The sequence below is a fragment of the Ranitomeya imitator genome, chromosome 2 (genome assembly GCF_032444005.1).
Source record: "Ranitomeya imitator isolate aRanImi1 chromosome 2, aRanImi1.pri, whole genome shotgun sequence".
NCBI lineage: Eukaryota > Metazoa > Chordata > Amphibia > Anura > Dendrobatidae > Ranitomeya > Ranitomeya imitator.
The window spans coordinates 582,023,463-582,050,485 of NC_091283.1; the positions used below are offsets into that span (position 1 = coordinate 582,023,463).

At 46.0% G+C, this 27,023-nt stretch overlaps 1 protein-coding gene across 3 annotated transcripts in view; it reads right to left on the reverse strand.

Annotated features, from left to right (window-relative positions):
* Positions 1-15,586: 15,586 nt before the first annotated feature.
* The window catches only part of LOC138665079 (protein-glutamine gamma-glutamyltransferase E-like), a 159,635-nt gene continuing 148,198 nt past the window's right edge, over positions 15,587-27,023 (reverse strand). For 2 of the 3 annotated variants that reach the window (XM_069752249.1, XM_069752248.1), the window contains 5 exons: positions 21,955-22,197; positions 20,964-21,278; positions 19,512-19,669; positions 18,882-19,015; positions 15,601-16,081 (listed from right to left, as the gene is read on the reverse strand). In XM_069752249.1, the coding sequence (XP_069608350.1) occupies positions 15,931-16,081; positions 18,882-19,015; positions 19,512-19,669; positions 20,964-21,278; positions 21,955-22,197 (1,001 nt within the window). In that variant the 3' untranslated portion in view covers positions 15,601-15,930. Of the gene's footprint in view, positions 16,082-18,881; positions 19,016-19,511; positions 19,670-20,963; positions 21,279-21,954; positions 22,198-27,023 lie in introns of all 3 variants that reach the window. The other variant, XM_069752247.1, reaches the window with a different exon arrangement.

Sequence of the window (27,023 nt, forward strand, 5' to 3'; positions counted from 1 at the left end):
GCAGAGCTCGGAAGGGAAGGAGCGCCTTTTTGGAATGCAGACTTTGATAGAATGGTCTGTGGGCATTATGTTGCGATTGCAGAGCCCCTGATATACCTAAACTGTAGTAACCCCCCACAAGTGACCCCATTTTGGAAACTAGACCCCCCAAGGAACTTATCTAGATGTGTGGTGAGAACTTTGAATGCCCAAGTGCTTCACAGAAGTTTAGAATGCAGAGTCGTGAAAATAAAAAATATTTTTTTTTTCACAAAAAAGATTTTGTAGCCCCCAAGTTTTTATTTTCACAAGGGTAACAAGAGAAATTGGACCCCAGAAGTTGTTGTCCAATTTATCCCGAGTACGCTGATGCCCCATATGTGGGGGTAACCCACTGTTTGGGCGCACGGCAGAGCTCAGAAGGGAGGGAGCACCATTTGACTTTTTGAGCGCAAAATTGGCTGTCGTGTTTGGAGACCCCCTGATGTACCTAAACAGTGGAAACCCCCCAATTCTAGCTCCAACCCCTAACCCTAATCCCAACCTGATCCATAATCCTAATCACTAACCCTAACCATAATCACAACCCTTACCCCAAAACAACCCTAATGTCAACCCTAACCATAACCCTAATCAAAACCCTAAATCCAACACACCCCTAATCCTAATCTCAACCCTAACCTCAAACCTAACCCTAATCCCAATACACCCCTAATCACAACCCTAACCTTAACCCTAATCCCAAACCTAACCCTAATCCCAAGCGTAACCCTAATGCCAACCCTAACCCTAATACCAACCCTAATCCAAACCCTAAACCTAATCCCAGCTCTAACCCTAACTTTAGCCCCAACCCTAGCCCTAACTTTAGCCCCAACCCTAACCCTAGCCCTAAGGCTACTTTCACACTTGCGTTGTTTGGCATTCCGTCGCAATCCGTCGTTTTGGACAAGAAACGGATCCTGCAAATGTGCCCGCAGGATGCGTTTTTTGCCCATAGTATTGCCGACGGATCGTGACGGATGGCCACACGTCGCGTCCGTCGTGCACTGGATCAGTTGTGTTTTGGCGGAGCGTCGGCACAAAAAAACGTTCAATGAAACATTTTTTTGTACATCGCATCCGCCATTTCTGACCGCGCATGCGTGGCCGTAACTCCGCCCCCTCCTCCCCAGGACATAGATTGGGCAGCGGATGCGTTGAAAAACTACAGCTGCTGCCCACGTTGTGCACAATTTTCACAACGTGCGTCGGTATGTCGGGCCGACGCATTGCGACGGCCCCGTACCGACGTAAGTGTGAAAGAAGCCTAACCCTAAATTTAGCCCCAACCCTAACCCTAAATTTAGCCCCAACCCTAACCCTAAATTTAGCCCCAACCCTACCCCTAACCTAACCCTACCCCTAACCTAACCCTAGCCGTAACCCTACCCCTAACCCTAACCTAACCCTACCCCTAACCTAACCCTAGCCGTAACCCTACCCCTAACCTAACCCTAGCCCTACCGCTAACCCTAACCCTACCCCTAACCCTACCCCTAACCTAACCCTAGCCCTAACCCTACCCCTAACCTAACCCTAGCCGTAACCCTACCCCTACCCTAACCCTACCCCTAACCCTACCCCTAACCCTACCCCTAACCCTACCCCTAACCTAACCCTAGCCCTACCCCTACCCCTAACCTAACCCTAGCCCTAACCCTAACCTAACCCTACCCCTAACCTAACCCTAGCCGTAACCCTACCCCTACCCTAACCCTACCCCTAACCCTAACCCTACCCCTAACCCTAACCCTACCCCTAACCTAACCCTAGCCCTAACCCTACCCCTACCCCTACCCCTAACCCTACCCCTAACCCTAACCCTACCCCTAACCTAACCCTAGCCGTAACCCTACCCCTACCCTAACCCTACCCCTAACCCTAACCCTACCCCTAACCCTAACCCTACCCCTAACCCTACCCCTAACCTAACCCTAGCCCTAACCCTACCCCTACCCCTACCCCTAACCCTACCCCTAACCCTAACCCTACCCCTAACCCTAACCCTAATTTTAGCCCTAACCGCTGTTCTCCTGCCGGCCGGCAGATGGAGACAGATGGCGGGCGCACTGGGCATGCGTCCGCCATGTTCTTCTGCCGGCGGCCAGGAGGAGCAGCAAGAGGATCCAGGGACCTAGGTGAGTATGATAGGGTCCCCGATTCCCCCTATTTCTCTGTCCTCTGATGTGCGATCACATCAGAGGACAGAGAATTACACTTTACTTTTTTTTTTTTTTTTGCGGTCGCCGGTAAACAGTTAATTACCGGCGATCGCAAAACAGGGGTCGCTAAAACCGACCCCCGATCATGCTCTTTGGGGTCTCGGCTACCCCAGGCAGCCGAGACCCCAAAGATTCTCCCGGTGCCGGCCGGCGGGCGCACTGCGCATGCGCCCGCCATTTTGAAGATGGCGGCGCCCACCGGGAGACACGAGGAGCATCGGGGGAGCTAGGTGAGTATTGGGGGGCCACCTGGGACCCCTTTTCTCTGTCCTCCGATGTGCGATCACATCGGAGGACAGAGAAATTAAAAAGAGATCGCTTTTTTTTTTTTTTTTGCGATCGCCGGTAAACGGTTAATTACCGGCGATCGCAAATGCGGGGAGGGTTAAAAACCCCCCGAATCATGTTCTCTGGGGTCTCGGCTACCCTCGGCAGCCGAGACCCCGGAGAAAATCGGCCTGTGGGGGGCGCTATACACTTTTTCCACAGCGCCGTTAATTAACGGCGCTGTGGTTTAAGTACCCTTAGCGGCCGCCGTTAAAAGGCGTATCGGCGGTCGCTAAGGGGTTAAGGGTAGCCTGGGCCCGGGCTGTTCAGACTCTGTGGGCCCCCTGGTCATGTGACAGGGTCATGCGACCGGGTCATCATATACCTGAACCAGATTATTCCAGAAACATAGTTGCTGCATGAAACTCCACTTCTCACCTATCACACATTAACAGTTCCCATCACCAGATCACACATATAACCGGCAGCTTTTGTTTTGGCCAAAAGATTTTTCAAGCCGCCACCATAACACAGTAGACACTTTTGGCCGGGCCCTACTCTGCTGTAACCTATTAAATATTTGTTAAAATATGCAATACAATTTAGGTATATTTTTATTTATTTTCAATTTTTAAAATGACCAATAATATCACATACAAGGAACAAATACAACACCATGACCAGACCACATATTACCACCAGTGACCGAATAATATCACATACAAAGAACAAATACCACCGCACCATGACCAGACCACATATTACCATCACAAAGTGACTAAATGGCACATACAAGGAACAAATACTGCAACACCATGACCAGACCAGATATTACCACCACTTAGTAACTGAATACTACGATACTGATCAGTAATAAAAAAACACAATACTATCACCATAAGTGCCAGTATTCACAGGAGATCTGTACTTAGTATGTAGTGTCTGTGTAGAGGTAATACAGTGATCACTGGTGGTATTATACACAGGACCTCTGTATATAGTATACAGTGTATAGTGTCAGTGTATAGGTAACACTGACTCACCAGTGACGTCTCTAGATGAAGTCCTTCATTCATCTTTCATCCAACACAGACCACCGTCATTTCTTCCAGCCAGGACTTGTCTCTACAGGGAATAACACAGTTATCTCGAGCTCCACTTTCAGAACACATTACTTAATTTTTCACAACTTCTACATTACATCACATGAAGAAAAAAAGGCGACATAGTATCACTCTACACAGTAGCAGGACCACCCCCCCATTTAAAACAGTATCTTCAAAAAATAAAATAAATATGTCACTGCAGTAATAATATCGCTTAATTAGCCCCCATGGTAATAATATCCCCCATTCTGGCCCCCGTGTGTCTCATTCCTGGCTCCAGCCCTCATGACATGAGTATCCATTCTGCCCCATATGATCTCCCCATCCTGCCCCATCTGTCTCCATCGTATCCATCCTGTCCAATGATCCTGCACAATCTGTCTCCAATCCTACCCCCAGTGTCTCTAATCATGCCCCCATGTCTTTCATTCTGCCTCGTATCTCCATTCTACCCCTATGTCTCCAGTCCTGCCCCCAGCGAGTCCACCATTCTGCCCCCAGTGTCTCCACCATTCTGCCCCCAGTGTGTCCAGCATCCTGCTCCCAGTGTGTCCAGCATTCTGCCCCCAGTGTGTCCAGCATTCTGCCCCCAGTGTGTCCAGCATTCTGCCCCCAGTGTGTCCAGCAATTCTGCCCTCAGCGTGTCCAGCATTCTTCACCCAGCATGTCCAGCATTCTGCCCCCAGCATGTCCAGCATTCTGTCCAGTGTGTCCAGCATTCTGCCCCCATGTATCCAGCATTCTGCCCCCAGCGTGTCCAGCATTCTGCCCCCAGTGTTCCAGCATTTCTGCCCCCAGTGTCTCCAGCATTCTGCCCCCAGTGTCTCCAGAATTCTGCCCCAGCATGTCCAGCATTCTGCCCCCAGTGTGTCCAGAATTCTGCCCCCAGTGTGTCCAGCATTTCTGCCCCCAGTGTCTCCAGCATTTCTGCCCCCAGCGTTTCCAGCATTCTGCCCCCAGTGTGTCCAGCATTCTGCCCCCAGCGTGTCCAGCATTCTGCCCCCAGCGTGTCCATCATTCTGTCCCCAGCATGTCCAGCATTCTGCCAACAGCGTGTCCAGCATTCTGCCCCAAGCGTGTCCAGCATTCTGCCCCAAGAGTGTCCAGCATTCTGCCCCCAGCATGTCCAGCATTCTGCCCCGGGGTCCCCTGGATCGCCGCTCTAAAAAAAAAAACATGAGTTCTTATCTGGCCGCTCTCCTGCAGCGGGCGGCGAAGCGCCCTCCCTCCACGCAGGTGAAGCTCGCACTCGCCGGCGGCTGACAATGACGTCAGATGCCTGCGAAGTGCGCGCTGTGACTCACGTCAGCTGGCAGCCTCCGATTGGCTTGCGGCTGTTAACTATTGACGTGCAGGCACGAGACCACACCCGCACATCAATAGCGTTAAACTGCCGCAGCGGCGGTAGGGTAGTCTGTCTCCATCGTATCCATCCTGTCCAATGATCCTGCACAATCTGTCTCCAATCCTACCCCCAGTGTCTCTAATCATGCCCTCATGTATTTCATTCTGCCTCGTATCTCCATTCTACCCCTATGTCTCCAGTCCTGCCCCCAGTGTGTCCACCATTCTGCCCCCAGTGTCTCCACCATTCTGCCCCCAGTGTGTCCAACATCCTGCCCCCAGTATGCCCAGCATTCTGCCCCCAGTGTGTCCAGCATTCTGCCCCCAGTGTGTCCAGCATTCTGCCCCCAGTGTGTCCAGCAATTCTGCCCTCAGCGTGTCCAGCATTCTTCACCCAGCATGTCCAGCATTCTGCCCCCAGCATGTCCAGCATTCTGCCCCCAGCATGTCCAGCATTCTGCCCAGTGTGTCCAGCATTCTGCCCCCATGTATCCAGCATTCTGCCCCCAGCGTGTCCAGCATTCTGCCCCCAGTGTTCCAGTATTTCTGCCCCCAGTGTCTCCAGCATTCTGCCCCCAGTGTCTCCAGAATTCTGCCCCAGCATGTCCAGCATTCTGCCCCCAGTGTGTCCAGAATTCTACCCCCAGTGTGTCCAGCATTTCTGCCCCCAGTGTCTCCAGCATTTCTGCCCCCAGCGTTTCCAGCATTCTGCCCCAGCGTGTCCAGCATTCTGCCCCCAGCGTGTCCAGCATTCTGCCCCCAGCGTATCCAGCATTCTGCCCCCAGCATGTCCAGCATTCTGCCCCGAGCGTGTCCAGCATTCTGCCCTAAGCGTGTCCATCATTCTGCCCCAGCATGTCCAGCATTCTGCCCCGGGGTCCCCTGGATCGCCGCTCTCAAAAAAAAAACATGAGTTCTTATCTGGCCGCTCTCCTGCAGCGGGCGGCGAAGCTCCCTCCCTCCACGCAGGTGAAGCTCGCACTCGCCGGCGGCTGACAATGACATCAGATGCCTGCGAAGTGCGCGCTGTGACTCACGTCAGCTGGCAGCCTCCGATTGGCTTGCGGCTGTTAACTATTGACGTGCAGGCACGAGCCCACACCCGCACATCAATAGCGTTAAACTGCCGCAGCGGCGGAAGGGTAGGAGCCCGGTAAGCAGATGAGACGGGGCCTGATGCGGGCCCCCTCTGCCCACCAGACCCCATATGCCAGTCAGGGTGTGGTGTATTAGGAGCTGGGAGGTTTATTTACAGAGATTGGTGTCTGGAGTTTTGGTTGCATGTTTAACCTGTTTTCCTTCCTAGTTTTTTCCTTCTCTTTGGGTTACCTCTGTGTTTGTGTGAGCATTTGGTGAGTTTGAGACTTTCAGTTACCTTGTCTGTATACCCTGTTTATTGTTGTATTTATACACTGGTGCAGTCCACCTCCTTTAGGGGGTGAGGGGGCGATTGATAGGGCCTGCACAGGAGACAGGGATACGTTGGCGGTTCAGGCCTCCTAACCATCATAGGTACCCCTGAGATAAGGGAAAGTCAGGGCCCCATTATAGTGGCAGGGACAGGTGCGGGTCTCATTTCGCCGTCCTGCCCCTTTATCGCCATTAACGGCGTGACAGCACCCCAGTTACGTATCATATGTGATAATATGGTGTTAGGAGTCGAGTTTCCTCTGCTGCACAGGGGGAATCTCGATCTGTGTCTGCTGCGGTCTCCCATTCTGCTTCGGCCGCAGTGGGCTCTGCTCAGCGGAGGCGTCGCTCCCAGCGTCTTGCTGGGACTGATTCTGTGCAGGGGGTTACTGCTGCCTTTTCTGGCTCTCCTGTTGTACCCTGCACTGATCTGCGGCGAGCGGGCTTCTCTGGGACTAAGTCCTTATTTGCACACACTGAGCATGCCCAGGGCAAGCTCTCCCGTTGGAGATCGAGGGTCACATGCTCAGGCACTGCAGCACATCCCATTGGTCCTCTTGGCAGGTCCTGAAAGGGCAAAACTTCTGTAGCTACTTCCTGTGCTGCAACTATATAAACTGCGCATGACCGCACGGCCATGCGCTAGTATTGTCTTGATATAATGTGTGTGTGTAGATGGATGTATGTCGATGGATGAAAGCTCCTAAGTATCCCTCCCTAGTGTTGTTGACTGCTCGTGGATGATGGTAGCTATCTAGCGCCCGACTAGCCATCTGCACGTAACACACATCACAGCGTCCAATTGCTGTGTCTGCCAGTACTGCGCCGTGCGCTTCCTCTGCGCTTTCCTTACCCAAGCCTGGGTGGTTAGTGGCGTCCGTCAGTGCGGCACCGCATGCACTCTCGTGCCTCTATATACTATTTAATAGTTTCCTTACACACCCAGTTGCGGTGTTGTGCCAGCAAGTGTCTAATCGGATTTCAATCCTGAGTTGGGGGTTGTGTTCGCTAACTTCTTGCTCGCGCTCTATGTGCGGTACCGCGGTCCTGTGACGCAACAGGATCGCTTCCTTCACGCAGGGTGAAGTTAACCCGTGCGTGTATACTTATAGTACCGCCATATAGTCCGTCTTACTAGCAGCAGGGTTTATACCTGCACGGTGGACCTCGGACTGCGAACGCACCTAGTTTCTTATCATCTATACTTGGTGCGTTCTGCCAGTCCCTAATATAATACTAGCGCCAAGGTCTGGCTAGTAAATGGCGGACATTCAGCAATCTTTGCGGTATATCCAGCAGCTGGAGGGTAGGTTGACAGCTCTCGAGAGCTCAACCTCAGCTGTGGATGTTACCGCAGTTGCTGTACAGGCTGCTAGCGTGGCTGCAGCAACCTTGTCCACTGCCACCCCTGTTCCGACATTATCTTGCCTCCCGTTGCCAGAAAAATTTTCTGGAGATTGCAAAACTTGTAGGGGATTCGTGAGTCAGTGCTCTATCCACCTCGAGCTCCTGGTTGCACGTTTTCCTACAGAGCGGGCTAAGGTGGGATTTATTGTCTCTCTTGTCGGACAGGGCGTTGGAGTGGGCTACGCCGCTGTGGGAGCGTGGTGATCATGTGGTGCAGAGTGCTCCGTTGTTCCTGAGCACTCTGAAAAAGGTCTTTTTAGGACCTCAAGTCACCCATGACACAGCGCTCCAACTACTGGCATTAACTCAGGGTGAGTCCTTGGTCAGCCATTTTTCCGTCCGCTTCCGTACTTTAGCTTCCGAGCTGGAGTGGTCGGATAAAGCCCTTATCCCCATATTTTGGAGGGGCCTGGCTGACCATGTTAAGGACGCTCTGGCCACTGGGGAGATTCCTGCCACACTGGAGGAGTTAATAACTGTTGCTACTCGTATTGACCTCCGTTTTAACGAGCGGAGGTTGGAGCGAGCCCAGTGTAGGCAGAAGTTTCGGCTGGCTCCCACCTTCGCCAAACCTTTGGAATCTCCAGTCCAGGCATCCGAGTCACATGAGGCCTTAGAGGTGACACGAGCGGGATCCAAGTCTCAGTCCGCCCGTGCACATAAGGTCCGTCATGTTTGCCAGCAGTCAGGACATCTTGCCTCCAAGAGTCCTCAGCGGTCGGGGAAACGTCAGCGTCTAGTGGCAGTTGGAGGAGGTACACTAGACACGGCGACGTTTGCCTCAAAGTTGTCCTTCAAGGGGACAATTACCATAGGCCCATCCACTCTTACGGTCGAGCTATGCGTGGATTCTGGGGCAGAGGGTAACTTTATGTCTTCCGCTTTTGCCCAGCGTCACGCAATACCCTTGGTGATGCTCGCCAAGCCAGTAACCGTAATGGGCCAACACTACCTTCACAGGTTACCCACCAAACCATTCCTTTCACGCTATCTGTGTCTCCATCACATCAGGAGATAATCTCCCTATTAGTCATTCCTGAGGGAATTGATGAGGTCCTGTTGGGGATACCATGGCCTCGCTACCATTCTCCTCATATTGAGTGGTCCTCTGGGAGAATTTTGGGATGGAGTAAATCCTGTGAGGGTAGATGTCAGAGGGAGTGCGTTCAGGTTGCTACTACACAGGTACCCGCAGATCTTTCCTCTCTCCCCAAGCACTATTGGCCCTATGCAGACGTGTTCTCCAAAAGAGCTGCGGAGACCCTTCCGCCTCACCGCCCCTATGACTGTCCTATTGACCTCTTGCCTGGTGCTGAGCCTCCCCGGGGTCGAGTCTATCCGTTATCTCTCCCGGAGACGGAGGCAATGTCCCAGTACATCCAAGAGAATCTGGCAAGAGGATTCATTAGGAAGTCAGTGGCAGGGGCTGGGTACTTCTTCGTACAGAAGAAGACTGGAGACTTACGTCCATGCATAGACTACAGGGGTCTTAACGCCATCACCGTTAAGAACAAGTACCCATTACCCCTGATATCTGAGCTCTTTGATAGGCTACAGGGAGCAAGGGTATTTACAAAGTTAGATCTGCGGGGTGCTTACAACCTGATTCGCATCCGTGAGGGGGATGAATGGAAGACGGCTTTTAACACCAGGGATGGGCACTATGAATATCTGGTGATGCCCTTCGGGCTCTGTAATGCCCCAGCCGTTTTCCAAGACTTTGTGAACGACATCTTCCGGGATATGCTCACCACCTCGTCGTAGTCTATCTGGATGATATTCTCATCTACTCTCCAGATATTGACTCCCATCGGAGAGATGTTCGCAAAGTCTTCGACCTCTTACGGGCAAACTCCCTCTACGCCAAGTTGGAGAAGTGTGTGTTTGAGCAGGAGTCCTTGCCTTTCCTTGGTTATATCATCTCTGCCCAGGGTTTGGCTATGGATCCTGCCAAGCTACAGGCTGTAATGGACTGGCAGGAACCCCATTCTCTTAAAGCGGTGCAGCGCTTTATGGGGTTCATTAATTACTATCGCCAGTTCATTCCACACTTCTCAACTTTGGTAGCTCCCTTGGTTGCCCTCACCAAGAAGGGAGCAAATCCCAAGTTGTGGTCAGAGGAGGTCTCCAAGGCCTTTCTCTCGATTAAGTCACACTTTGCTAGCGCTCCCATCCTACATCGCCCCGATATAGATAAACCATTTATCTTGGAGATGGATGCCTCATCCGTTGGTGCTGGAGCAGTCCTTTTCCAAAAGGATGCTCAAGGTCTGAAGCGTCCTTGCTTCTTCTTCTCCAAGACCTTCACACCAGCGGAGAGGAATTATTCCATCGGGGACAGGGAGTTGCTAGCCATGAAGTTGGCTTTTTCAGAGTGGAGACACCTCTTGGAGGGAGCTCGCTTTCCCTTCCAAGTCTTCACTGACCACAAGAACTTGGTGTATATACAGACGGCCCAGCGGCTGAATTCTCGCCAGGCTAGATGGTCCCTGTTCTTCTCCCGGTTCCATTTTACTCTCCATTTTCTCTCCTGGGAGAAGAACGTTCGTGCCGACGCTCTCTCCCGCTCCGTAGTGTCATCTGAGGAGGAGGAGCCTCGGCTTATTGTCCCGTCTGAGAGCCTGAGAACTGTAGCTCCGGTTTCGCTAGAGTCTGTGCCCCCGGGCAAGACTTTCGTGCCAGCTAACTTGTGACCGGAGGTTCTCTCTTGGGCTCACTCCTCCAGAGTGGGTGGGCATTTTGGGACCAAGAGGACATCTGAGCTTTTGGCGAGAACATACTGGTGGCCGCATATGGCCCGAGATGTCAGGGACTATATTCAGGCATGCGTTTCTTGCGCCCAGAATCCGTCTCCTCGGCCACGGCTTGCTGGGTTGCTTTACCCTCTACCGGTGGCAGACAGGCCCTGGGAGATGGTCGGGATGGACTTTGTGGTGGGCTTACCCAAGTCGCGTGGCTGCTCCATTATTTGGGTTGTCACCGACCATTTCTCTAAGATGGTGCATTTGGTGCCGCTTCCTCGGTTACCCTCAGCACGGGCCTTGGCGGTGTTGTTCATTAAGCACGTTTTCCAATTGCATGGTATGCCTGATAAGATTGTCAGCGATCGGGGTCCCCAGTTCGCGTCTCGGTTTTGGAGAGAGCTCTGCCGTTTACTCAGCATAGAGTTAAACCTCTCCTCTGCATACCATCCCGAGACGAATGGGTTGGTGGAGAGAACCAACCAGACTCTGGTGACATATTTGCGACATTTCGTCTCTGCTAGGCAGGATGACTGGGCATCTTTGCTACCTTGGGCGGAATTTGCCTTGAACAACGCCATAGCCGATTCCACTGGTCAAACTCCCTTTCTCCTTAATTACGGCCAGCATCTGCGTGTCCCTGTGCCCATGCCCGTGTCATCCACTGATTCTAGGGTGGAAGACTGGGCGGTGGAGGCACGTGACATCTGGGACCGCACACAGGATGCCATCCGGGCCTCCAAGGAGAGAATGAGGGTTTCGGCTGATACACACCGGCACCCCGCTCCGGTCTTTGCTCCTGGCGACTTAGTGTGGCTCTCCGCCCGTAACATCAGGCTGCGAGTTGAGTCCACTAAGTTTGCTCCTCGCTACATTGGCCCGTTTAAGGTTCTGGAACAGGTCAACCCTGTGGTCTACCGTTTGGCTATTCCTCCACGCCTTGGTATCACCGATACTTTTCACGTTTCCCTCTTAAAGCCCGTTCATTTGTCCCGGTTTTCTGAGTCATCTGCTGGGACATCGGGTTCATCCACGGATGAGTTTGAGGTGAATGCTATTGTGGGGTGCAAGGTGGTACGTGGCAAGAAATTTTATCTGGTGGACTGGAAGGGTCACGGCCCAGAGGATAGAACCTGGGAGCCTGTGGAGCACATTCGGGCTCCGCTGCTTATTGCAGCTTTTGAGCGTAGTGAGGCTCAAGGAGGGGGGGGGCCCTAGGAGGGGGGGGTAATGTTAGGAGTCGAGTTTCCTCTGCTGCACAGGGGGAATCTCGATCCGTGTCTGCTGCGGTCTCCCATTCTGCTTCGGCCGCAGTGGGCTCTGCTCAGCGGAGGCGTCGCTCCCAGCGTCTTGCTGGGACTGATTCTATGCAGGGGGTTACTGCTGCCTTTTCTGGCTCTCCTGTTGTACCCTGCACTGATCTGCGGCGAGCGGGCTTCTCTGGGACTAAGTCCTTATTTGCACACACTGAGCATGCCCAGGGCAAGCTCTCCCGTTGGAGATCGAGGGTCACATGCTCAGGCACTGCAGCACATCCCATTGGTCCTCTTGGCAGGTCCTGAAAGGGCAAAACTTCTGTAGCTACTTCCTGTGCTGCAACTATATAAACTGCGCATGACCGCACGGCCATGCGCTAGTATTGTCTTGATATAATGTGTGTGTGTAGATGGATGTATGTCGATGGATGAAAGCTCCTAAGTATCCCTAGTGTTGTTGACTGCTCGCGGATGATGGTAGCTATCTAGCGCCCGACTAGCCATCTGCACGTAACACACATCACAGCGTCCAATTGCTGTGTCTGCCAGTACGGCGCCGTGCGCTTCCTCTGCGCTTTCCTTACCCAAGCCTGGGTGGTTAGTGGCGTCCGTCAGTGCGGCACCGCATGCACTCTCGTGCCTCTATATACTATTTAATAGTTTCCTTACACACCCAGATGCGGTGTTGTGCCAGCAAGTGTCTAATCGGACTTCAATCCTGAGTTGGGGTTGTGTTCGCTGACTTCTTGCTCGCGCTCTATGTGCGGTACCGCGGTCCTGTGACGCAACAGGATCGCTTCCTTCACGCAGGGTGAAGTTAACCCGTGCGTGTATACTTACATTACCGCCATATAGTCCGTCTTACTAGCAGCAGGGTTTATACCTGCACGGTGGACCTCGGACTGCGAACGCACCTAGTTTCTTATCATCTATACTTGGTGCGTTCCGCAAGTCCCTAACATATGGTTTGTGATAAAATTTGTCTTATTATTTTTTGATGGAATTGTCTTGAGAAAATTATAGTAAAGCTATTTATATATTTTATAATTCTGATCGTGTTGCTACTTCACTTACTCTATTGGTACAAGTTAGTTGGTTGTGAAGAGGATCATAGTTGCTGATTTTATAGAGGAATTTGTTTGGTTGTTTGTGATAGATGTTATTTGTTAACTATTTTGTGTGGTATAACCATTTGTTTTAAAGGTATAAAAATAAAAGTTTGAAAATTGTGAAATTTTCACCTGTCAAATTTTCAATATGATTTTCATTTATTTATGAAAATATTAACCAAAATTTACCACCATCATGAAAGACAACATGTCTTTAAAAACTCTCATAATCACTGGGATATATTAAAACATTTCAGAGTTATCTAATATATAAAGGTGAATGTGTGTGTGTATGTATGTATGTATGTATGTCCGGGATTGGCATCTGCACCGTCGCAGCTACAGCCACAAAATTTTGCACAGTCACACGTCTGGACCCCGAGAGCGTCATAGGCTATGTTGTGAGGTGAAATTTTAACCCCGCGCTTTCCAATTCACCAAACAATTTTGCCCCTATCTACATAATAGGAAAAAAGTGAAAGGAAAAGTGTTGGAGGCATCGCAGCTACAGCCACAAAATTTTGCACAGTCACACATCTGGACCCCGAGAGCATCATAGGCTATGTTGTGAGGTGAAATTTTAACCCCACGCCTTCCAATTCACCAAACAATTTTGCCCCTATCTACATAATGGGGAAAAAGTGAAAGGAAAAGTGTTGGAGGCGTCGCAGCTACAGCCACAAAATTTTGCACAGTCACACGTCTGGACCCCGAGAGCATCATAGGCTATGTTGTGAGGTGAAATTTTAACCACGCGCTTTCCAATTCACCAAACAATTTTGCCCCTATCTACATAATGGGGAAAAGTGAAAGGAAAAGTGTTGGAGGCAAATTGACAGCTGCCAGATGTCAACAAGGGGGACTTAAAGAATGAGAGTGATGGTGCCAAAGAGTATATACCGTACAGTTGCTAAGGTGGGGCCCCGACATGGGATACTCACCACACACGGGGATATGAACACACACACAAAATGTGCTTGAACACATATCACCCTCAGCACACATTTCACCACACATACACCAACCTCGCCACATAAAAGTCGAAACACAAAAGTCGCCGCTCAAAACTCGCCACGCGCAAAACTCGCCACATGCAAAAACTAGGCTCACGCAAAACTCGCCACAAGTGCAAAGCTCACCTCACGGAAAACTCGCCACACGCAAAACTTGCACACGTGGAAAAATTGACACATGCACAAAAGTTGCAACACATGCAAAAGTTGCCTCACACAAAACTTGCACATACTCAAAAGGTACTACACATAAAACTCACCACGTGCAAAACTCGCCATGCGCAAAACTTGCTACACTAACCTGTCACATGCAACTCGACACACAAAAAGTTGCTACACGCATGTTGCCACACAAAACTCATCTCACAAAAGTCGCTACATGCATGTCGCCACACGCAACTCAACACACACAACTTGACACATGAAACTCGCCCTAAAACACACACAAGTCTGGTATTATCCTTCAAAAATAAAAATCTGATTAATAAGCAGACAAACTACAAGAGCAACAAATGTACCATATAGGAAATACGGCAGCTGTCAGTCACATGACCTGTCTATTATGTGTATGTGTGAGCTAATATATACTGCCAGGGGGAGGGCTTCCTGTTGGCTGGGGATTTATCAGGCTGCCAATTTAGCTTACAAATACTGAGGTAAAAATACTGACCAAATAACGTGTGAATGCGGCAAATAACGTGTGAATGCGGTCTAATACAGGAGGAGATGACACACAGGTATATACTATATACAGGAGAGATGGCACACAGGTATATACTATATACAGGAGGAGATGACACAGATATATACTATATACAGGAGGAGATGACACACAGATATATACTATATACAGGAGGAGATGACATACAGGTATATACTATATACAGGGGAGATGACATACAGGTATATACTATATACAGGAGCAGATGACCTACAGGTATATACTATATACAGGAGGAGATGACACACAGGTATATACTATATACAGGAGCAGATGACCTACAGGTATATACTATATACAGGAGGAGATGACATACAGGTATATACTATATATAGAAGGAGAAGACATACAGGTATATACTATATATAGGAGGAGATGACATACAGGTATATACTATATACAGGGGAGATGACACACAGCAGGTATATACTATATACAGGGGAGATGACAAACAGGTATATACTATGTACAGGAGATGACATACAGGTGTATACTATATATAAGGGAGATGACAAACATGTATATACTGAGGTGAAAATGAGAGGTGTGAGGTGAAAATGAAAAGGTGTGATTGCAAAATGAGAGGAGTGAGGGAAAATAGTGGAGTGATCGGAAAATGACAGATGTGAGGTCGAAATGACAAGTGTTAGGGGGGAATGAGAGGAGTGAGGGAGAAAATGAGAGGTGTGAAGGAGAAAATGAGAGATGTGAGGGGGAAAATGAAAGATGTGATTGGGAAAATGAGAGGCGTGATGGGAAAATAAGAGAAGTGAGGTGCTATAACTAATCACAGATATTTCCTATGCCCAGGCAACGCCGGGCTCTTCAGCTAGTTACCACATAAAGTGAATCTGGTCAGATTTGGAAAATGAGGCTCCGTTATTAATGTACAAAGTGGCTCGGTCCTTAAAGGGTTAATGAGTGGTTAGTATTTTTATTTTTAAACAGTACCCAGTACACAATGAACATGAATTTTTCCTTTTGAACATATCTTTTATTGGAATTTTACAAAATGTGTCACAATGATAATCACCTATTTACAAAACAAAGAAGCCCAGTAGCCAGCCCGATAGGAACAAACATCTCAACTTCCGTTCAGTGCTATATACACAATTGATGTGTACTTTTAATTGTTAATAATTTGTCTTATCAAAACACCCCATTGCCCTATATTTTTAAAAGGAGTTAGGCAAACCGTAATAGAAAAACAAAGTTCAGTAGAGCGTTTTATTTTTTATAATAAAAATGCCCCCATAAGTAAATTGCTTAGTTATTTAGATTTGAAAAATTCCTTATAATAAATTGTGAATTATCTAATTGGAAGCAACATTAATTGTTAATGACCCCTTAACATCAGAGAATTTATCACACGAGAAGTCCACGAAGAGACATCGCTGACCGGGTCTGTATGGTACAATGTCTACTTTGCTGACAGATCTTTGGTTCTTGCTCAGATAGGGTACTCTGTAGGTGAAAACAGAAAATTTATATAAGGTATAAAATTGGTGTTATCTTTCCATGGCTTTTACCAAAACAACATTCATGATTTTTTTTTTTAGGCTTTGTACTAGATTAATTTCATTGTGTGTATTATACTGGTGAAAGGCAGATGAGACACTGCCAGATACCTCTACTGGTGTCTTGTCTTTTGACTGTACAAAACAACCAGAGATGTCGAACTCCAACATGCCCGATCCTAGTTACCTATGGCATTGGCTGTTAGAAGATAAATCAACAAGCATATGCAGCTGACAACTTAACATTTTGGGTTTAAATCATTTAATCCCAGTTTCTGCTGTAGGAGCTATGTGGTTTTACATTACCACAATAATAATTCCACAATTATTTTCAATCAATGGGACACCAAGTTATACACAGTAATTCTGAAAGACAAGGCAATCTATCCGTAGGCAATATAAAAAAAGTTATGTTACTGATCCATAAAAAAAACACATACAGTGGGCTATAAAAACTGACGCGTTTCGAGAGGTACACCACTCAATCATAGTATAGTAAAAAAAAATCACATCAGTACACATTAAATAGATGGAAAGGATCAATCACAAGCAAGAATAAACCAATGGTGAAATTCAAGACAACAATAATCAAGACATTGGAAACACATGAAGGAGAAGAAAAAAAAACACAACTTTGTTTTGATTAATCTATTTAATATGTGCTGATGCGATTTTTTAGTATGCTACGATTAAGATTATTATTATTATTATTTATTTATATAGCACCATTAATTCCATGGTGCTGTAAATGAGAAAGGGGTTACATACAGAGTTACAGATATCATTTACAGTAAACAGGTTTACAGTGACAGACTGGTACAGAGGGGAGAGGACCTTGTCCTTGCAGACTTACATTCTATGGGATAGTGGGGAAGAGGCAATTAGATTAGTGTATCGCTTGAAAAGCATAATTTTTTTTACATCCCCTTGTATGTCTTATTTTTTGATGGATCTTCAATAAAATAACTTTATAGTGCCTACGGATGAATGTGTGAAATTTCCTTTTCTACTACTTATTATAGGACATAACCCAAACCGAAAAAAGAGGGGGAGCAAATGCCAGTAATAAAATTTCAATCACTTTATTAGGAATAATTTTTTCTAAAAAAGATAAAAAAGATACAAATGCATAATACAGCTGCCCAACTGGGTAGTTGACCCCTATTATTTACATCAATGTCTCCAGAATTTACCAGAGGTAAATATCCAAGGTCTGTGCTTTGCTGGATTAGAAAAAGTCTCCCTACCGAGACAAGAGGGAGATCTGCACCGCATCCTATTGCAAAGAGAGGCGAGGTGGATAATGCGCGCAGCTGCATTGGGACCCCTTGGTCTCAATGAAAAAGTGGATATGTCGGTGTTTCTTTGAGAAGAAATATTAGTATTTTGGAGTTCCTGTTTATTGCGGTGCTTATTTGTAATGTTTTTAATTGCATGTGTTATTGATTTTCATTTTTATTCTGAAAAAGTGGTGTTGTATCCATGGTGACATTTTGGAAGTGGGAGGAGTTACAAGAATTGCACAGGTAAAAGAACCCTCCTTGTTTCCTGTTAACGTCAGGACCCGTTGAAGTGCCGTCTGCACGAAACGGCCGTCGTCCGTTTGTTTCCACTTTCCTCCCTGCTGAGTTTTTGTATGTCCGAATAAAGGAATGACGAATTTCCGGTGAGTGCGCTCCATTTTCTTACTATTGTCTTGCCTTATGAACTTGTTTTTTGGGAGCAGCACCTAAGGTGTTTATGGGGCTACAGCATTACGGCTAAAACAGCTTAGAGGGGTTAGAGATAATTGAGTCTAACTAATTGCAGCAGTGCGGAAGTGTTTTTCTTTCTTTTTTGGTTCTGGACATAATCTATTATAGGACATGTTGAAATGGATTGTCCAAATGGTACAACCCCAATAGAGTCGTTTTGGTGAAACATGAATTCCATTAGTAGCAATCATTAATGCATCAGTCTTCTTCGTTTGTCTTCTGATTGTACTTAAGTGTTTAAAGAAACAGCTATTTGTTCAATTTTTATCAGACACGACCATGGTAATAAGCAATGGTTATAAACTTGAAACACTAAAGACCCCATACACAATAAACTAATGTCAGTCAGTCAGTCTAGTGGTTATGGGGGCCTTGGACAACTGATTGTTGGGGATATCTACCGGGCATGTCCGATTTCAGACTACCGATTTCTTTATGCTCCTGGAGAGACAAATGTCTGGCGACAGTTTTCACAGAGTACACCAGAGAATTCAGCCGAAAGTACACTCCTGTGTGAGAGCTGGCAGAGATGGTTGCCGGCTGAACAATCTAGTGTGCATGGCTAGCTTTAGACAGACTGAAATTAATTGTTCATCTTTAAATTGCCTTTCAAAAGATCTGATTGTAGACTAATTAAATTGCTTCAAAAATCCTCGGTACCCATATACAGGTTCAATTTAGTCAGTCCTTCTTGTCATTTTTAGTTATGTAAGCAATTGATTTTTTTTGCAAGCTTTACAGATAGCAGAAAATGACATTTGAAATGGTTGATGACCATATAAAATGTTGGTAGAAAACCACCTTGATATGAGATTTTATCAGCGATATGTGTGCAGCGCAAATATTTTCATTACATACATCCATTAAGATATTATGCCAGATCTAAAGTTCCTCCTATGAAAATAGATTTGAAGATGTGGTTCTCCAAGTATCATGGTATACCGGTGCGCACTAGTATGCAGTTTATTATTTTTTTTGTATTAAAATACTTACTCAATTGTGACTTTCTCTTTTATGAGCCCACTTCCCTCAACAATCACAACACAGTTATGGACTTCTTCTGTTGTCGGATTGGTGAATGCAATCTCTACGCTCAGAGGTTTATTTAGGTGGGCTTGATCTGTGATCTGAAATGAATAAGACAGATATCACACCTCAGAGTATGTTAGTGACACAAATTACTTTTTGAAAGACAATCAATGATGAATCCCGATTGCAGAGATGAAAAATATACATAAATATATTTAAACTATGACCATCCATGGAAGTACTTGCATAATATTAGTATCATAAGGTCCCTAGAAAGTGTGTATTACAGTAACCCAAACTAATATCTGCCGATGGTTAGCTGCTAGAGATATTAATGTCATGGTAAAAAAATTAAGAAAAATGGTAAAGAAAACGTGATAAGCAAAAGAAGGTATGCGATTGCCCAGGATCACAAAGGAAGGCCCCAGGTTGATTGTCCAAGAAGAAAACACCATGAAATGAAAAATGACAGGATTTTACATTTAATTTGCTTATTTTGAGACTCCTGCCATGAGGTAACACTGTTCTTTGTAGCAAAAGGAAGAGGATGGTCCAATCCAGACAAAAATTTAAAAGTATTTGATTATAAAATACCTTCATCACAATGGGTGGATTCTTCAGCAAAATCACAGTCTCCACCAGGAGCTTTCCGCCTTTCTCGTCTTCACATACGGCCACCACTTTAATCATGTTGTCTGTAGTTATGGCATTTTCATAGTCAGCATAGGGTATAGTGTATGGGATGTTTTTTTCTGAAAGAAGTGAAGAGTGCAGAATGTCAAATCAACTTTTGTAGTTCATCTGTGTTGAAACTCCTTGCATGTGTGCAGAAAACCCTCAAGAACCCTCTAAGACGAAGAACATAATCCTTTGTGGTAGGGAAGTGATATTCAGGACCCTGCTGGCCTAGAAAGAATCCAAGCCTGTGTTGCATTGAGGAAAAAACTCGCTAACAGGTCTTGTATTTCTTCACATAGATCAACTTGTAAAGGTATCTTAACATTTGAGGATGTGTGGCACTAAAGTACCGCCGATTAACAACTTCCTTGCATGAATAAACAATCCAGTCATTTAATGATTAGTTACAGCGTGCACTAAATGATCAGTAATACATAATTCAGTGTGCATAGGCTGATATTGCATTCTGTAGCACTCTGTGGATGACCTGATGAACCATCAACCTGTGTAGACTACAACATCATTAATAAATAAGAGTTCCCAGGAATACTCAGTCACAGTTATCTTGAGGTGCAAATGGACCTTAACTCAAGGGTGTTGGACCAGATCTGAACAGTCTCTACTCTGATCAAAGCTGCCTGAGAAATTAGTTAAAAGGAAGCGTTCAATTAGAAACTCACAAGATAAACTATTTGCATGTGCATTTAGCTCTTCTGAAGGCAAATCCAGCAATACCTTTACATGGCAATGTGTTCCTCAGTGAGAAATCAGTGTTTAAATTAATAATCAAATGGGTATTGTAGATTTGAAGCCTCTGTCACTCCAGCTCTATTCCCTCCTTTTTCCTTTAACTGAAGTCACATCGCATAGAGGATGTTCATCAAGCAGGAGGTGGCAGCACTTTGGCAGGAATGAACTGGAGTGACAGAGGCTTCAGATCTACCATAGCCAATAGCATATAAATTGAATTGCTGATATCTCATTAATCAAGGAACAGACTAGCCATTCAAAAGTATTGTGGGACTGGTCTTTAAAAGGAGTCTCTCAACAGCATTTTGCACACCAAATTATTTATTTATATCATCAAGGATAGTTATAAGTCATCCTCTCATTTAAGTAACTAGGCACTATGTAAGGCTTAATTTCCTTTATTGCCATGCTGGACAAGAGCTGATCACTTAGTATCAGGTTTGACAAATTACTGCTGATCACTGAAATTATTTTTTAAAAATGTAAAGATATTTGTAAACATATGCCACTTAAAAAAAAATCCAAAATATATTTTTTTATTAATTGCAAAGCTAAATAATTACCTTTAAAAAATAAATAAATAAATAAATAAATAAATAAATAAATAAATAAATCTACCTTCGTTTGACCCCAGTTTCACAGACTGAGCGTTGGCTAGGACATCGTTGACTGTGGCATTGGTGTATACAATAGCAGATGCAGTCAAGTGTACTTGTAGACTCATTTCATTAGTGCTTGTGTTTTTTAGATCCAAGCTGAATGTGACATCTTGGCCTACTTCTATGTCACTGCTGCTCGTAAAACTGCCACTAAACTCAAGCTTTGGGGCAGCTTCTGAGTGACTTGCTGAGAATGCGACTGTGCTTCTTCTGAGACCACTACCTTTCAGCTTACTTTGAGCCTTCCTAAATATTTCTCTTTCTTTGGGGGTGCCTGAAAATGTACAAAAACTTGATTAATTACAGTAACCGATCCCCTATAAAATTTGCCAAAGGTCTGTGTAGGCACAGAATAATCACTAGTCAAATTTGGCTATGGAAATACCAGGTACGGTTCGTATGGCTGCCATTACAGCTTTTGTAAGGTTTGCAGATCTGCTTAATTACTAACCATATTGCTGTATATAGAAGCAGTTTTACCATTTTGACTCCTTGGGATCCACCTAAGATATTTAATGATTACCATATTAAATACCAGCTTTTCCATCAACACACATTACTAATACAGTAAATGAGTAATTTTTGCCAATTTGGTACCTCAGACAAATTTGCTGCTAAGGTTGTTTTTACGATTTTCAATTTACCCATTAATGAATTAAGGGAAAAGAATCTTCTAATCAAGACAATCATTTCTTAGAAAGAGTGTAAAGCTATTGAAACAAGTATTTCGCTCTAGAGGACTCATCATAGGCATTGATCATGTAGACAACTCGGATTTTAGTGAGAATTAAAATTTGCCCTATGATTGTCCTGCAGGGAAACACTTGTTGCAAGATTACCGATTAAAATAGGAACCCACTATATTCATCTGTAAAGAACCTTCCTAACAAAGGAAATGGCCACATTTCAAACCTTTTTTTGTTTTGATGTAAAAAGAAAGATGTCTTTACCTTCAGGATATTTGTAATTGTTGGTGACATCAACACGCTCATCTGAATTAATAGCCTTGGTGCTAGTAAATCTTCCTACTGTGCTTGTGTTTAATTTATTTATTTTCTTGGACTCATCAGCAGAGATCAACCAGGTCCTTACGTCGGCATTCAATTCGGCAAATACAAAAGGTGCATCATAGGCCAAGTCCACATCACCCTCTTTAATAGCCTTCACAGAGCAAGGTCCAAGACGATATAACTCTGTCACAGAAATGAGACTGAATAGTTAGAAAGAGGTGGTAGTAAAACAAAAATGGCAACTGAACAAAGACTTAATTATGCCTACTAATTCTTCTCAAAGTGCTAATGAGGGGATGAAAAATCGCTACCAGCCTTTCAATGAATTATATTCTGTGTGCCATCTTTTATTGGTGAACCTCCCTGCAATGTAGGGTAAGGTGATACAGTGAACAAATAAACATGCCTTACAGTGCATAACTACCATATATACTCGAGTATAAGCCGACCAGAGTATAAGCCGAGGCACCTAATTTTGCCACGGAAAACTGGGTAAGCTTATTGACTCGAGTAAAAGCCGGGTACACATTGTCCCTTCATCCCTGTCCTGCTCTGTGTGGCTCCCTCTGTCCTATCCTGCTCTGTGGCTCTCCCGGTCCCCTCATTGTATGCGTTGCTTCCCCAGTCCCCTCATTGTATGAGTGGCTCCCCCGGTCCCCTTGAAGTATGCATGGCTCCCCCTTCCTCCCCCACCATATGCGTGACTTCCCCTTCCTCTCCGTCATATGTGTGGCTCCCCTGTCCTCCCCCATCATGTGCGTGGCTCTCCCTCCTCCACGTCATATGTGTGACGCCCCAGGGTCCTGGTTGTCACTGTGGCATGGGGAGAGATGTCACGCTTTGGAGAAAATTCCTTTTAACAGGTAATTAGCATATATAACACCGTTCTGACTCCAGGCCAGAAGAGGAGCTCTACACTCGACTTCAGGGAAGCTGCTCTCTCTGGACGGGAGGAGGGGTTAGTTGCTAGGCAGTTGGTGAGAGTTAGACAGTTGTTGCCGGACAGCAGACTGGAGCAGTCTGAGGCAGAAGGACGGGTGAGGGGCTGTACAGCCTGAGGTGCTGTAGCTCCTAGATAACGAGATACAGAAGGAAGAACAGACTTTAGCTAATGTGCCGGAGAGCAAAGCACAGGAGAGTGACAACAAAGGAGAATAGCAGCGATTGGGCTACCTCCCTGACAGAGCACAGATACCGGTAACTGGAACCGAGATTGTGTCATACTCTAGGAGGCACAGCAGAAACCAGTAGGACAGCTAGACTACATGTAACTTGTCTGCCCTAATACCCAGGAGACACAGTGACACATAGAGCCGGGGTCATGATAGAGACCCTGTAAAAAGGCTCAAGTCACCTGTCATATGGGTATGTGTCCCACTTCAATAAAGGACTGATATAACTGAGAGGACCTTGCCAGAAGCCTTAGGCAGTAAGGGACTACAATACCACCACGCTAAAAGGAAGGCTTTTAACTCCACCTGGTTAAAGTGGACTCTGAACTTTATTCCAAGCCAGCCAGACCCTGCCTGTACCTGTGATTTGGTGCCCTGGACTGGGGCTGCCTGCTACCATCAGTAAACCAGGTAAAAAGACTGCACAACTGCGTTCTTCATTCTTTACTGCACAACTCACCATCTTCCATCTAGTCACTGGAAGCCCTGGGGACCTATTTCACCTGTGGGAAGTTATACCATCTGGCTGCCATAACATCACCCCAGAGAACCCCTTTATGCAGTGTAGCTCATCCCTGACCAAATACCACAGGTATATAGTTAAATAAATAGGGCAGCACACTGCAGCGCCAAAACATGCAAACTTGAAAAAACGAAATTTGAACTGCATTACTGCACTAGAAATATGAAAAATGAGAGCTTTTAGCGCACAAAAATGGCCAATTTTATGTGTACCTCGTAGCCACGTTAAGGCATCTCTCTTATACGAGGTCCTACGCTTGACCTACCTCACTGAGAATAAACGTCTCCATCTGAATGGGTACATGTAAAAACCTCTTCTTGGACTCAAATTCTCTCTCTATGTGGAGGGGTATTGGACCTACTATAATTAAAACACCTGAAGCTAGGAGGCGGGGAGTGCACGATCAGAAGGCTAGAGAATACATTTCAAAAACCTGACCTGCACATCCAAACATAGACTGAGTGTGAACAGGTGCTGAACCCAGAGTCGCCAACTCGTATATAGTTAAATAAATAGGGCAGCACACTGCAGCGCCAAAACATGCAAACTTGAAAAAACGAAATTTGAACTGCATTACTGCACTAGAAATATGAAAAATGAGAGCTTTTAGCGCACAAAAATGGCCAATTTTATGTGTACCTCGTAGCCACGTTAAGGCATCTCTCTTATACGAGGTCCTACGCTTGACCTACCTCACTGAGAATAAACGTCTCCATCTGAATGGGTACATGTAAAAACCTCTTCTTGGACTCAAATTCTCTCTCTATGTGGAGGGGTATTGGACCTACTATAATTAAAACACCTGAAGCTAGGAGGCGGGGAGTGCACGATCAGAAGGCTAGAGAATACATTTCAAAAACCTGACCTGCACATCCAAACATAGACTGAGTGTGAACAGGTGCTGAACCCAGAGTCGCCAACTCGTATATAGTTAAATAAATAGGGCAGCACACTGCAGCGCCAAAACATGCAAACTTGAAAAAACGAAATTTGAACTGCATTACTGCACTAGAAATATGAAAAATGAGAGCTTTTAGCACACAAAAATGGCCAATTTTATGTGTACCTCGTAGCCACGTTAAGGCATCTCTCTTATACGAGGTCCTACGCTTGACCTACCTCACTGAGAATAAACGTCTCCATCTGAATGGGTACATGTAAAAACCAGTGTGCTGCCCTATTTATTTAACTATATACGAGTTGGCGACTCTGGGTTCAGCACCTGTTCACACTCAGTCTATGTTTGGATGTGCAGGTCAGGTTTTTGAAACAAATACCACAGGTGGCGTCACAAATTTCTTTATTTCAAAAACCCCTTTAAAGATTGTCCTTTTAACATGGGCACCCAGGGCCACGGACTAGATCGACGCTGCCGTGACACATCCCTTTAAGTACCGGACTCGGTACTGAGTACCCCTTGGCCCTGGTGGGCGTTCCATATGCGTGGCTCCTCCTTCCTCCCCATCATATGCATGGCTCCCCGTCCTCCCCCGTAATATGCCTGGCTCCCCCATCATATGCGTGGCTCTACCGGTCCCCTCCTTGTATGCGTGGCTCCCTTGTCCTCCCCATCATACGCATGGCTCCCCGTCCTTCCCGTCATACTCACCCTCCTCGGTCTGTTGCTGCATGTCCCTGCATATCCGTTGTCCCGGCGCGGCACTGGCAGCTCTCCTATGCTGAGCGGTCACGTGGTACCACTCATTAAGGTAATGAATATGCCCTTGGGAATGGAGTCGCGTACATATTCATTTCCTTAATAAGTGGTACCACATGACCGATCAACACAGGAAGAGCTGCTGCGCCAGGACAACGGAGATGCAGGGATGTTCAGCGACGGACCGAGGAGGGTGAGCCGCCGGTTCCTGCCGCTGCTCCTCCGCTCCTCTCCCCCTCCCCTGCTGACTTTCTGGGACAATGACTGGTGTACAGTATAAGCCGAGGGGGCATTTTCAGCACAAAAAAAGTGCTGAAAATCTCGCTTATACACAAGTATATACTGTAAGTGCCAAACAGTATGCTGACCAAGTCACAAAGCCATAAAGGCCACACTTTGGCCACATTACACCTATAGACAATATACTAGAAAGTCAAGTGACTTGAAATTAAATTGACCTCAGTATGTGTGTGAAATAGGTAGAGTAGGTGGTGAGCCAATAGAGTAGGTGGTGAGCCAATGATGACAATGGTTGATGATAATGCTCTGTATACCACTGCAGAATATGTTGGTGCTATGTAAACAATTAAAAAATATATAAAACAAATGGTTCTTAATGAGAATGCCTTACAGGTCTGCCACACACTGCAAAACTATTACCTATACAGTGCAAGTAGTACAAAGTTGCATTGCTACATAATGTAAAACAGTCATACAGCACCCAAATAATGACAGTACACAGTGGCCACATAGCAGCTCCATATATATCATATAACTGTGCCATGTACAAATACAGTGGCTCACAAACCTTTTCACCCCCTTGACTTTTTTTTTAACAATTTTGTTACATTACTATCTTTGATTAAATATTTTTGTAATCCGATTTGTGTGTGATGCATCAGCACTAAAATATTCCAGGTTGGTGAAATGAGAAAAATATAGGCATAAATTAAATTTAAGTGACCAAATAACTAAAAGTTGGCATGTGTATACGTATTCACCCCTTTTACTATGAAGCCCCTAAAAATTCTGGTGCAAACAATTCCCTTCATAAGTCATATGCTTTGTGAAAGGAAGTCCACCTGTGTTCATTCCAAATGTCACATGGTTAGTCAGTATATACACACCTTTTCTGAAAGTCCAGGGGATGTAACACTATTAAACAAGAGGAACCATTACCCAAAAAACACCATGAGGACCAAGAAGACCTCCAAATAAGTCAGGGACAAAGTTGTTGAGAAGTACAAGTCAGGGTTCGATTATAAAAAAAAACATTCCAATCTCTGGTGATCTCCCTGGAGCACCATCAAATCCATTATTATCAAATGGAAATAACATGGTAACACAACAAATCTGCCAAGAGATGGCACCCGCCAAAAAAACTCCCAGCCCGGTAAAGGAGGGCATTAATCAAAGAGACAACAGAGAGACCAAAAGGTAACTTTGAATGAACTGCAGATTTCCCAAGCAAAGACTGAAGTATCTGTCCATATGACCACAATAAGCCGTACACTACATAGGTGGCCTTTATGGAAGAGTGAGAAGAAAAAGACCGTTACTTACACACAAATTGTAAAGCTCATTTTGATTCTGCCAAAAGAAATGTGGGAGACTCCACAAAAGTATGGAGTAAGGTGCTGTGGTCACACAAGATCAA